This window comes from Babylonia areolata, chromosome 10 (assembly GCF_041734735.1).
Source record: "Babylonia areolata isolate BAREFJ2019XMU chromosome 10, ASM4173473v1, whole genome shotgun sequence".
Taxonomy (NCBI): Eukaryota; Metazoa; Mollusca; class Gastropoda; order Neogastropoda; family Buccinidae; genus Babylonia; species Babylonia areolata.
This window is the reverse complement of record NC_134885.1, coordinates 670,617-685,725: the sequence shown is the minus strand read 5'-3', so window position 1 is coordinate 685,725 and position 15,109 is coordinate 670,617. Positions and strand designations below refer to the sequence as shown.

General features: G+C 45.4%; 1 protein-coding gene across 2 annotated transcripts in view; it reads right to left on the bottom strand.

Moving 5' to 3' along the window:
- LOC143286679 (glycosyl hydrolase YngK-like) overlaps positions 1-14,841 on the bottom strand; it is a 33,120-nt gene extending 18,279 nt beyond the window's left edge. Inside the window, exon 1 of one of the 2 annotated variants that reach the window (XM_076594335.1) lies at positions 14,624-14,841. Coding sequence is in view for 1 of the 2 variants with exons in the window: in XM_076594334.1 (XP_076450449.1) it covers positions 12,384-12,540 (157 nt within the window). In the remaining variant the exon portion in view is untranslated. Of the gene's footprint in view, positions 1-12,383; positions 12,556-14,623 lie in introns of those variants that run through there. The other variant, XM_076594334.1, reaches the window with a different exon arrangement.
- Positions 14,842-15,109: the final 268 nt, after the last annotated feature.

Here is a 15,109-nt window from a genome sequence, read left to right as displayed (position 1 = left end):
CAAAGAACAACACACCACTCAGCGTGACATCAAACAACACACCACTTAGCGTGACATCAAACAACAACACACCACTTAGCGTGACATCAAACAACAACACACCACTTAGCGTGACATCAAACAACAACAACACACCACTCAGCGTGACATCAAACAACACACCACTCAGCGTGACATCAAACAACAACACACCACTTAGCGTGACATCAAACAACAGCAACACACCACTTAGCGTGACATCAAACAACAACAACACACCACTTAGCGTGACATCAAACAACAACAACACACCACTCAGCGTGACATCAAACAACAACACACCACTCAGCGTGACATCAAACAACAACAACACACCACTCAGCGTGACATCAAACAACACACCACTCAGCGTGACATCAAACAACAACACACCACTTAGCGTGACATCAAACAACAGCAACACACCACTTAGCGTGACATCAAACAACAACAACACACCACTCAGCGTGACATCAAACAACACACCACTCAGCGTGACATCAAACAACAGCACACCACTTAGCGTGACATCAAACAACACACCACTCAGCGTGACATCAAACAACAGCACACCACTTAGCGTGACATCAAACAACAACACACCACTTAGCGTGACATCAAACAACAACAACACACCACTCAGCGTGACATCAAACAACAACACACCACTCAGCGTGACATCAAACAACAACAACACTCAGCGTGACATCAAACAACAACACACCACTTAGCGTGACATCAAACAACAACACACCACTTAGCGTGACATCAAACAACAACAACACTCAGCGTGACATCAAACAACAACACACCACTTAGCGTGACATCAAACAACAACAACACACCACTCAGCGTGACATCAAACAACAACACACCACTCAGCGTGACATCAAACAACAACAACACTCAGCGTGACATCAAACAACAACAACACTCAGCGTGACATCAAACAACAACACACCACTCAGCGTGACATCAAACAACACACCACTCAGCGTGACATCAAACAACAACACACCACTCAGCGTGACATCAAACAACACACCACTTAGCGTGACGTCAAACAACAACAACACACCACTTAGCGTGACGTCAAACAACAACAACACACCACTCAGCGTGACATCAAACAACACACCACTCAGCGTGACATCAAACAACACACCACTTAGCGTGACATCAAACAACAACACACCACTTAGCGTGACATCAAACAACAACACACCACTTAGCGTGACATCAAACAACAACAACACACCACTCAGCGTGACATCAAACAACACACCACTCAGCGTGACATCAAACAACAACACACCACTTAGCGTGACATCAAACAACAGCAACACACCACTTAGCGTGACATCAAACAACAACAACACACCACTTAGCGTGACATCAAACAACAACAACACACCACTCAGCGTGACATCAAACAACAACACACCACTCAGCGTGACATCAAACAACAACAACACACCACTTAGCGTGACATCAAACAACACACCACTCAGCGTGACATCAAACAACAACACACCACTTAGCGTGACATCAAACAACAGCAACACACCACTTAGCGTGACGTCAAACAACAACAACACACCACTCAGCGTGACATCAAACAACACACCACTCAGCGTGACATCAAACAACAACACACCACTCAGCGTGACATCAAACAACACACCACTTAGCGTGACGTCAAACAACAACAACACACCACTTAGCGTGACGTCAAACAACAACAACACACCACTCAGCGTGACATCAAACAACACACCACTCAGCGTGACATCAAACAACACACCACTTAGCGTGACATCAAACAACAACACACCACTTAGCGTGACATCAAACAACAACACACCACTTAGCGTGACATCAAACAACAACAACACACCACTCAGCGTGACATCAAACAACACACCACTCAGCGTGACATCAAACAACAACACACCACTTAGCGTGACATCAAACAACAGCAACACACCACTTAGCGTGACATCAAACAACAACAACACACCACTTAGCGTGACATCAAACAACAACAACACACCACTCAGCGTGACATCAAACAACAACACACCACTCAGCGTGACATCAAACAACAACAACACACCACTTAGCGTGACATCAAACAACACACCACTCAGCGTGACATCAAACAACAACACACCACTTAGCGTGACATCAAACAACAGCAACACACCACTTAGCGTGACATCAAACAACAACAACACACCACTTAGCGTGACATCAAACAACAACAACACACCACTCAGCGTGACATCAAACAACACACCACTTAGCGTGACATCAAACAACAACAACACACCACTTAGCGTGACATCAAACAACAGCAACACACCACTTAGCGTGACATCAAACAACAACAACACACCACTTAGCGTGACATCAAACAACAACACACCACTCAGCGTGACATCAAACAACAACACACCACTCAGCGTGACATCAAACAACACACCACTTAGCGTGACATCAAACAACACACCACTTAGCGTGACATCAAAGAACAACACACCACTCAGCGTGACATCAAACAACACACCACTTAGCGTGACATCAAACAACAACACACCACTTAGCGTGACATCAAACAACAACACACCACTTAGCGTGACATCAAACAACAACAACACACCACTCAGCGTGACATCAAACAACACACCACTCAGCGTGACATCAAACAACAACACACCACTTAGCGTGACATCAAACAACAGCAACACACCACTTAGCGTGACATCAAACAACAACAACACACCACTTAGCGTGACATCAAACAACAACAACACACCACTCAGCGTGACATCAAACAACAACACACCACTCAGCGTGACATCAAACAACAACAACACACCACTCAGCGTGACATCAAACAACACACCACTCAGCGTGACATCAAACAACAACACACCACTTAGCGTGACATCAAACAACAGCAACACACCACTTAGCGTGACATCAAACAACAACAACACACCACTCAGCGTGACATCAAACAACACACCACTCAGCGTGACATCAAACAACAACACACCACTTAGCGTGACATCAAACAACAACACACCACTTAGCGTGACATCAAACAACAACAACACACCACTCAGCGTGACATCAAACAACACACCACTCAGCGTGACATCAAACAACAACAACACTCAGCGTGACATCAAACAACAACACACCACTTAGCGTGACATCAAACAACAACACACCACTTAGCGTGACATCAAACAACAACAACACTCAGCGTGACATCAAACAACAACACACCACTTAGCGTGACATCAAACAACAACAACACACCACTCAGCGTGACATCAAACAACAACACACCACTCAGCGTGACATCAAACAACAACAACACTCAGCGTGACATCAAACAACAACAACACTCAGCGTGACATCAAACAACAACACACCACTCAGCGTGACATCAAACAACACACCACTCAGCGTGACATCAAACAACAACACACCACTTAGCGTGACATCAAACAACAGCAACACACCACTTAGCGTGACATCAAACAACAACAACACACCACTTAGCGTGACATCAAACAACAACAACACACCACTCAGCGTGACATCAAACAACAACACACCACTCAGCGTGACATCAAACAACAACACACCACTCAGCGTGACATCAAACAACACACCACTTAGCGTGACATCAAACAACAACACACCACTTAGCGTGACATCAAACAACAACAACACACCACTTAGCGTGACATCAAACAACAACAACACACCACTCAGCGTGACATCAAACAACAACACACCACTCAGCGTGACATCAAACAACAACAACACACCACTTAGCGTGACATCAAACAACAACACACCACTTAGCGTGACATCAAACAACAACACACCACTTAGCGTGACATCAAACAACAGCAACACACCACTTAGCGTGACATCAAACAACAACACACCACTTAGCGTGACATCAAACAACAACAACACACCACTCAGCGTGACATCAAACAACACACCACTTAGCGTGACATCAAACAACAACAACACACCACTTAGCGTGACATCAAACAACAGCAACACACCACTTAGCGTGACATCAAACAACAACAACACACCACTTAGCGTGACATCAAACAACAACACACCACTCAGCGTGACATCAAACAACAACACACCACTTAGCGTGACATCAAACAACAACACACCACTTAGCGTGACATCAAACAACAACACACCACTTAGCGTGACATCAAACAACAACAACACACCACTCAGCGTGACATCAAACAACACACCACTCAGCGTGACATCAAACAACAACACACCACTTAGCGTGACATCAAACAACAGCAACACACCACTTAGCGTGACATCAAACAACAACAACACACCACTTAGCGTGACATCAAACACAACAACACACCACTCAGCGTGACATCAAACAACAACACACCACTCAGCGTGACATCAAACAACAACAACACACCACTCAGCGTGACATCAAACAACAACACCACTCAGCGTGACATCAAACAACAACACACCACTTAGCGTGACATCAAACAACAGCAACACACCACTTAGCGTGACATCAAACAACAACAACACACCACTCAGCGTGACATCAAACAACACACCACTCAGCGTGACATCAAACAACAGCACACCACTTAGCGTGACATCAAACAACACACACCACTTAGCGTGACATCAAACAACAGCACACCACTTAGCGTGACATCAAACAACAACACACCACTTAGCGTGACATCAAACAACAACACACCACTCAGCGTGACATCAAACAACAACACACCACTCAGCGTGACATCAAACAACAACAACACTCAGCGTGACATCAAACAACAACACACCACTTAGCGTGACATCAAACAACAACACACCACTTAGCGTGACATCAAACAACAACAACACTCAGCGTGACATCAAACAACAACACACCACTTAGCGTGACATCAAACAACAACAACACACCACTTAGCGTGACATCAAACAACAACACACCACTTAGCGTGACATCAAACAACAACAACACACCACTTAGCGTGACATCAAACAACACACCACTCAGCGTGACATCAAACAACAACACACCACTTAGCGTGACATCAAACAACAGCAACACACCAATTAGCGTGACATCAAACAACAACAACACACCACTTAGCGTGACATCAAACAACACACCACTTAGCGTGACATCAAACAACAACAACACACCACTTAGCGTGACATCAAACAACAGCAACACACCACTTAGCGTGACATCAAACAACAACAACACACCACTTAGCGTGACATCAAACAACAACAACACACCACTTAGCGTGACATCAAACAACAACACACCACTCAGCGTGACATCAAACAACAACACACCACTTAGCGTGACATCAAACAACACACCACTTAGCGTGACATCAAAGAACAACACACCACTTAGCGTGACATCAAACAACACACCACTTAAGTGACATCAAACAACAACACACCACTTAGCGTGACATCAAACAACAACACACCACTCAGCGTGACATCAAACAACAACACACCACTTAGCGTGACATCAAACAACAACACACCACTCAGCGTGACATCAAACAACACACCACTTAGCGTGACATCAAACAACACACCACTCAGCGTGACATCAAACAACACACCACTCAGCGTGACATCAAACAACAACACACCACTTAGCGTGACATCAAACAACAACACACCACTTAGCGTGACATCAAACAACAACACACCACTCAGCGTGACATCAAACAACAACACACCACTCAGCGTGACATCAAACAACAACAACACACCACTTAGCGTGACATGAAACAAAAACACACCACTCAGCGTGACATCAAACAACAACACACCACTTAGCGTGACATCAAACAACAACAACACACCACTTAGCGTGACATGAAACAACACACCACTCAGCGTGACATCAAACAACAACACACCACTTAGCGTGACATCAAACAACAGCAACACACCACTTAGCGTGACATCAAACAACAACAACACACCACTTAGCGTGACATCAAACAACAACAACACACCACTCAGCGTGACATCAAACAACAACACACCACTCAGCGTGACATCAAACAACAACAACACACCACTCAGCGTGACATCAAACAACACACCACTCAGCGTGACATCAAACAACAACACACCACTTAGCGTGACATCAAACAACAGCAACACACCACTTAGCGTGACATCAAACAACAACAACACACCACTCAGCGTGACATCAAACAACACACCACTCAGCGTGACATCAAACAACAGCACACCACTTAGCGTGACATCAAACAACACACCACTCAGCGTGACATCAAACAACAGCACACCACTTAGCGTGACATCAAACAACAACACACCACTTAGCGTGACATCAAACAACAACAACACACCACTCAGCGTGACATCAAACAACAACACACCACTCAGCGTGACATCAAACAACAACAACACTCAGCGTGACATCAAACAACAACACACCACTTAGCGTGACATCAAACAACAACACACCACTTAGCGTGACATCAAACAACAACAACACTCAGCGTGACATCAAACAACAACACACCACTTAGCGTGACATCAAACAACAACAACACACCACTCAGCGTGACATCAAACAACAACACACCACTCAGCGTGACATCAAACAACAACAACACTCAGCGTGACATCAAACAACAACAACACTCAGCGTGACATCAAACAACAACACACCACTCAGCGTGACATCAAACAACACACCACTCAGCGTGACATCAAACAACAACACACCACTTAGCGTGACATCAAACAACAGCAACACACCACTTAGCGTGACATCAAACAACAACAACACACCACTTAGCGTGACATCAAACAACAACAACACACCACTCAGCGTGACATCAAACAACAACACACCACTCAGCGTGACATCAAACAACAACAACACACCACTTAGCGTGACATCAAACAACACACCACTCAGCGTGACATCAAACAACAACACACCACTTAGCGTGACATCAAACAACAGCAACACACCACTTAGCGTGACATCAAACAACAACAACACACCACTTAGCGTGACATCAAACAACAACAACACACCACTCAGCGTGACATCAAACAACACACCACTTAGCGTGACATCAAACAACAACAACACACCACTTAGCGTGACATCAAACAACAGCAACACACCACTTAGCGTGACATCAAACAACAACAACACACCACTTAGCGTGACATCAAACAACAACACACCACTCAGCGTGACATCAAACAACAACACACCACTCAGCGTGACATCAAACAACACACCACTTAGCGTGACATCAAACAACACACCACTTAGCGTGACATCAAAGAACAACACACCACTCAGCGTGACATCAAACAACACACCACTTAGCGTGACATCAAACAACAACACACCACTTAGCGTGACATCAAACAACAACACACCACTTAGCGTGACATCAAACAACAACAACACACCACTCAGCGTGACATCAAACAACACACCACTCAGCGTGACATCAAACAACAACACACCACTTAGCGTGACATCAAACAACAGCAACACACCACTTAGCGTGACATCAAACAACAACAACACACCACTTAGCGTGACATCAAACAACAACAACACACCACTCAGCGTGACATCAAACAACAACACACCACTCAGCGTGACATCAAACAACAACAACACACCACTCAGCGTGACATCAAACAACACACCACTCAGCGTGACATCAAACAACAACACACCACTTAGCGTGACATCAAACAACAGCAACACACCACTTAGCGTGACATCAAACAACAACAACACACCACTCAGCGTGACATCAAACAACACACCACTCAGCGTGACATCAAACAACAGCACACCACTTAGCGTGACATCAAACAACACACCACTCAGCGTGACATCAAACAACAGCACACCACTTAGCGTGACATCAAACAACAACACACCACTTAGCGTGACATCAAACAACAACAACACACCACTCAGCGTGACATCAAACAACAACACACCACTCAGCGTGACATCAAACAACAACAACACTCAGCGTGACATCAAACAACAACACACCACTTAGCGTGACATCAAACAACAACACACCACTTAGCGTGACATCAAACAACAACAACACTCAGCGTGACATCAAACAACAACACACCACTTAGCGTGACATCAAACAACAACAACACACCACTTAGCGTGACATCAAACAACAACACACCACTTAGCGTGACATCAAACAACAACAACACACCACTTAGCGTGACATCAAACAACACACCACTCAGCGTGACATCAAACAACAACACACCACTTAGCGTGACATCAAACAACAGCAACACACCACTTAGCGTGACATCAAACAACAACAACACACCACTTAGCGTGACATCAAACAACACACCACTTAGCGTGACATCAAACAACAACAACACACCACTTAGCGTGACATCAAACAACAGCAACACACCACTTAGCGTGACATCAAACAACAACAACACACCACTTAGCGTGACATCAAACAACAACAACACACCACTTAGCGTGACATCAAACAACAACACACCACTCAGCGTGACATCAAACAACAACACACCACTTAGCGTGACATCAAACAACACACCACTTAGCGTGACATCAAAGAACAACACACCACTTAGCGTGACATCAAACAACACACCACTTAAGTGACATCAAACAACAACACACCACTTAGCGTGACATCAAACAACAACACACCACTCAGCGTGACATCAAACAACAACACACCACTTAGCGTGACATCAAACAACAACACACCACTCAGCGTGACATCAAACAACACACCACTTAGCGTGACATCAAACAACACACCACTCAGCGTGACATCAAACAACACACCACTCAGCGTGACATCAAACAACAACACACCACTTAGCGTGACATCAAACAACAACACACCACTTAGCGTGACATCAAACAACAACACACCACTCAGCGTGACATCAAACAACAACACACCACTCAGCGTGACATCAAACAACAACAACACACCACTTAGCGTGACATGAAACAAAAACACACCACTCAGCGTGACATCAAACAACAACACACCACTTAGCGTGACATCAAACAACAACAACACACCACTTAGCGTGACATGAAACAACACACCACTCAGCGTGACATCAAACAACAACACACCACTTAGCGTGACATCAAACAACAACACACCACTCAGCGTGACATCAAACAACAACACACCACTTAGCGTGACATCAAACAACAACAACACACCACTTAGCGTGACATGAAACAACACACCACTCAGCGTGACATCAAACAACAACAACACACCACTTAGCGTGAAATGAAACAACACACCACTCAGCGTGACATCAAACAACAACACACCACTTAGCGTGACATGAAACAACACACCACTTAGCGTGACATCAAACAACAACACACCACTTAGCGTGACATCAAACAACACACCACTTAGCGTGACATCAAACAACACACCACTCAGCGTGACATCAAACAACAACACACCACTCAGCGTGACATCAAACAACACACCACTCAGCGTGACATCAAACAACAACACACCACTCAGCGTGACATCAAACAACACACCACTCAGCGTGACATCAAACAACAACAACACACCACTCAGCGTGACATCAAACAACAACACACCACTCAGCGTGACATCAAACAACAACACACCACTCAGCGTGACATCAAACAACAACACACCACTTAGCGTGACATCAAACAACAACACACCACTTAGCGTGACATCAAACAACACACCACTCAGCGTGACATCAAACAACAACACACCACTCAGCGTGACATCAAACAACAACAACACACCACTCAGCGTGACATCAAACAACAACACACCACTTAGCGTGACATCAAACAACAACACACCACTTAGCGTGACATCAAACAACAACACACCACTTAGCGTGACATCAAACAACAACACACCACTTAGCGTGACATCAAACAACAACACACCACTCAGCGTGACATCAAACAACAACAACACACCACTTAGCGTGACATGAAAGAACAACACACCACTCAGCGTGACATCAAACAACAACAACACTCAGCGTGACATCAAACAACACACCACTCAGCGTGACATCAAACAACAACAACACTTAGCGTGACATCAAACAACAACACACCACTTAGCGTGACATCAAACAACAACAACACACCACTCAGCGTGACATCAAACAACACACCATTCAGCGTGACATCAAACAACAACACACCACTTAGCGTGACATCAAACAACAACAACACTCAGCGTGACATCAAACAACAACAACAGCAACAACAAACGAAGAAACAGATGGCAGGAGAAGAAGATGGAGGAGGAAGAACAGTGGGAAGAAGGAGTTGTATTGTATTGTATTGGACTGGATTGGATTGTATTGGATTGGACTGGATTGTATTGTATTGCATTGGATTGTATTGGACTGGATTGGATTGGATTGTATTGGACTGGATTGTATTGTATTGTATTGCATTGGATTGTATTGTATTGCATTGGATTGTATTGGACTGGATTAGATTGGATTGTATTGGACTGGATTGTATTGTATTGCATTGGATTGTATTGGACTGGACTGGATTGTATTGTATTGGACTGGACTGGATTGTATTGGATTGGATTGGATTGTATTGGACTGGATTGTATTGTATTGCATTGGATTGTATTGACTGGACTGGATTGTATTGGATTGGATTGGACTGGATTGTATTGTATTGCATTGGATTGTATTGTATTGGACTGGACTGGATTGTATTGGACTGGAGTGCACTGTATTGGAGAGAGGGGTGGAAACATCGCCACAGGCCACACCATCAAGTATTGTTAGACCCCCCACCCCCATCTCCCACACGCCTAAAGCACGTGGTTCACTTCACTGTCTGCCAGACGACACCGATACTCCTCGGAACGTTCATCACCAGGCCCTTCCCTGCCCGACCTTGACCCTGACCCACTGCTCAATGCTTGTTTATTTTCCTTCATCAAATGGGCCAAACTATCCGTGCTTACTTTCTTGAAGCAGGCTTGACTATCTGCTGAAAACGCCATATGGAGTGTCACGCAACACCAGCGCTGTACAGCTGTCATGATCGGAACAGGCGGAAGACACATACACACAAGCACGCACGCACGCATACATTTAAACACACACACACACACACACACACACACACACACACACACACACAGGGGAGAGAGGGAGACAGACAGACAGATAGAAAGACAGAAACAGACAATGAGAAAGAGAGAGAGAGAGGGGGGGGGGGGGGGGGGTGTAGGGGGCAGTAGTGAGTCGACCTTGGACATTTCCTGGCCTGTTATTTGTAGTCTTGTGTCGATTCATAAAGAGCACACACACACACACACACACACACACACACACACACACACACACACAACACACACACACACACACACACACACACACACACACACACTTACTTACTTACTTACTTACTGACTTACTAACGTACATGTGAACTGAACAAACGAAAGACCAGCGCCATGAAGTGGGAGAAAAACGAAGTGAGCGCCATCCCCAAAGCCCTGTCTTTCTCTCACTGTTATCTCTTGTTTCACTCTCAAATGATGCAGCATGATCATAACTTATGCTGTAGTCAGCCTGCAAAAGGCATGCACAATAGGGGATAAATTGTGACGTGTGTGTGTGTGTGTGTGTGTGTGTGTGTGTGTGTGTGTGTGTGTGTGTGTCCCTCTCTGCCTCTCTCTCTGTGTCTCATTGTCTCTCTCCCTGTTTCATTGTCTCTCTTCCTCTCTGTCTCTTTTACTTCCCTAACCCCCCTACTACCCCTACCCCAGTCTGTGCCATCTCACACATATAATGTAATGTCATGTCACGCAGTTACTTCTGTGTGTGTGTGTGTGTGTGTGTGTGTGTGTGTGTGTGTGTTTCGGCTACGCACTGCAGTCTCTTAATGTGTTCGTTTATAAAGTTCATGTCTGTTAACTGTTACCTTTGTCAATGAGAATTAGTATCATGTTGTTTTGTACTATCCCCTTCAGAACGGGGACAAGGCCTTAATCTGAAGGAAAAAATCTGTACTATCCCCTTCAGAACGGGGACAAGGCCTTAATCTGAAGGGAAAAATCTGAACTAGCCCCTTCAGAATGAGGACAAGACCTTAATCTGAAGGGGAAAAAAATCCTATCCGTAATCTTCTCTCTCTTTCCAAAGGTACAAGCCCAGAGACTTACTTGTGACATACTCAGCATGTGACCAGCCGACACAACAAAGGCAGCACAGAGCCGTCAGGAAACACAAGGACCGCTCCATGCTGGAGCCACAGGAAAACCTGTCTGCACACCGAGTGGCTGACTGATTGACAGCTGCACGACTCGACACGGCTGTCATTGAAATCGGTCATCACTTGGACTGCACAGATAAGTGTGCTCGTGACTGTTTTAATGGTGTTTAAAGTGACAGTCACTTCTTCACAAACTTTTTAGTTGGCCTGTGAGAGCGAGGAGGTGTGTGTGTGTGTGTGTGTGTGTGTGTGTGTGCTTGTGCTCACCCATCTATCTATCTCTGTGTCTCTGTATGTCTCTCTCTCTGTGCACGTCTCTCTGTATTTGTCTGCCTCTTCTTGGTTTCCTGACGTTTATGTACATGTTTGTTACTGTCCGTCTGTCTATTTCTCCTTTGTATATTGGTTTATATATCTGTTCGTTTGTCGATGTTTCTGTCTATCTGTCTGTCTGTCTGTCTCTCTTTCCCATTCTCTGTCTCTGTTTGTGTCTGTCTGTCTCCCTCTTCTCTAAATGAAAAGAAACAAACACAAAAGTGGACAACAGAGGCACGGACAAACAGCGTGTGTTGGTGGCTTTTATTTGAATGTCTTCCTGGTCTCCCCCTCAACAACCAACAAGGAAGCGAGGTCACTGGTGACCCAGCAAGCAAGGTACAGGGCAACGTCCACACATTGTCACTGCTGGCCCTTGCAGCTGAAAGCGATTTGATTTGTCCCCGCACAAGACTGAGCGCAAAATAAATATCACCATTAAGTCTCTGACGCTGTGACCACTGCACAAGGCCATAGTGATGTCCATGTCATGGAAATGAGGAAACTTACAGCATGTAGATAGCTGCCATTTGGCAAACACAATCTCTGCCTGCCTGTCTGTCTGTCTCTCCCTCTCTCTGGTGTAGTCTATATGGATTTGTCCGAACGCAGTGACGTCTCCACGAGAAAGTGAAAGTGAAAGTGATGCCGTGGTGTGGAAGTGGAAGCGGGTTTTCCCGGTGTGTTGTGTCCGTGACACGGATCCCTCCTGTCCCTTCTTTGTCCCGCACGGCGGAGGGGGGAGGGGGGGGATGGAAGAAGGGAGTTGGCTGCAGTCCTCTCCCGGGACAGTGCTCAATGCAACTACAGTGGGCTATGTATCAGGATCAGCTGTTGTAGAACCAGCTACAGTGGGCTATGTATCAGGATCAGCTGTTGTAGAACCAGCTACAGTGGGCTATGTATCAGGATCAGCTGTTGTAGAACCAGCTACAGTGGGCTATGTATCAGGATCAGCTGTTGTAGAACCAGCTACAGTGGGCTATGTATCAGGATCAGCTGTTGTAGAACCAGCTACAGTGGGCTATGTATCAGGATCAGCTGTTGTAGAACCAGCTACAGTGTGCTATGTATTAGGATCAACTGATGCAGGTGACCCAAGTTACATTCGTTCGTGTTTTGGCTTTATTTTTGGGTTGTTTTTTGTTGTTCTTTTTTTTGGAGTTCTGTCCTACCCATTGATTCTCTCTCTCTCTCTCTCTCTCTCTCTCTCTCTCTCTCTCTCTCTCTCTCCCCCTGTGTGTGTGTGTGTGTGTGTGTGTGTGTGTGTGTGTGTGTGTGTGTGATATTAATGTAGTGTATATGGATGTATAAATGTTTACGTGTTTGTGTACAGGTATTTCGTTTGTTTTGTTGTTGTTGTTGTTGTTTTCTCGTCGCTAGCGTTATCTTCCTTATCGTTGGAGCTGCAAAACATTTTTCACTGCAAAAAAAGAAATGTCATTCTCTCTCTCTCTCTCTCTCTCTCTCTCTCTCTCTCTCTGTGTGTGTGTGTGTGTGTGTGTGTGTGTGTGTGTGTGTGTGTGTGTGTGTGTGTGTGTGTGTGCTCTTTATGAATCGACACAAGACTACAAATAACAGACTTGCTCTCTCGTTCTCTCCCTCTATCTCTGTCTTTCACACACATACACACACACGCGCGCGCGCGCGCACGCACGCACGCACACACACAGAGAGATGTAGAGACAAGAGATACGTTCCTCGTGTGGACAAATTGGTACACCGCGAACCTATAGCAGCACTGAAAGAAAGACGGCCACACACAACAGGCGACGTGCTATAAATAGACCAGTTGGTGCTCTATAAATAGACCAGTTGAACGGCTACCGAAGGCTGACAACACACACACAAGTTCTCTCCTGCCACTTGACTTACCTGGACAATGAAAACGTCTCAGCGATCAGGAAGAACTCTGCACACTGACACAACCCTGCACCATTTTGCTGTTACACACACGGAGACAAGCTTCACCCAAATCACACCTGGGTCTCCAACGATTGAGAAGGAATACCGACATTACTCATCACTCAGTCCATCCGGCTCTGCACGCGAACATCCAAGTCGGTCGCTGCGGTTACCCAGCCCCGTCAGCGGGAAAAAACCCAAGGAGAGCTGTGGTTTGGCTGTGTCACCAGCACTCAAAGTCACCAAACGCGTCCAGTGTAGCATGAAGATAGATCCTTTTTCTTCTTCCTCTGCGGCGAATAAAGATCGTGCCAGTGATAAGTGGCTTCAGCTTCTGGGATTGTAGTTATGTAGTTAATGTGACAGTAGTTCTGGTTGCAGTAAAGTACTAGTGGCGGTTGTATTTAGTCGTGTCACCGGTGTATAGTCAGCAGCCTGACAGAAGACTGTGATGTG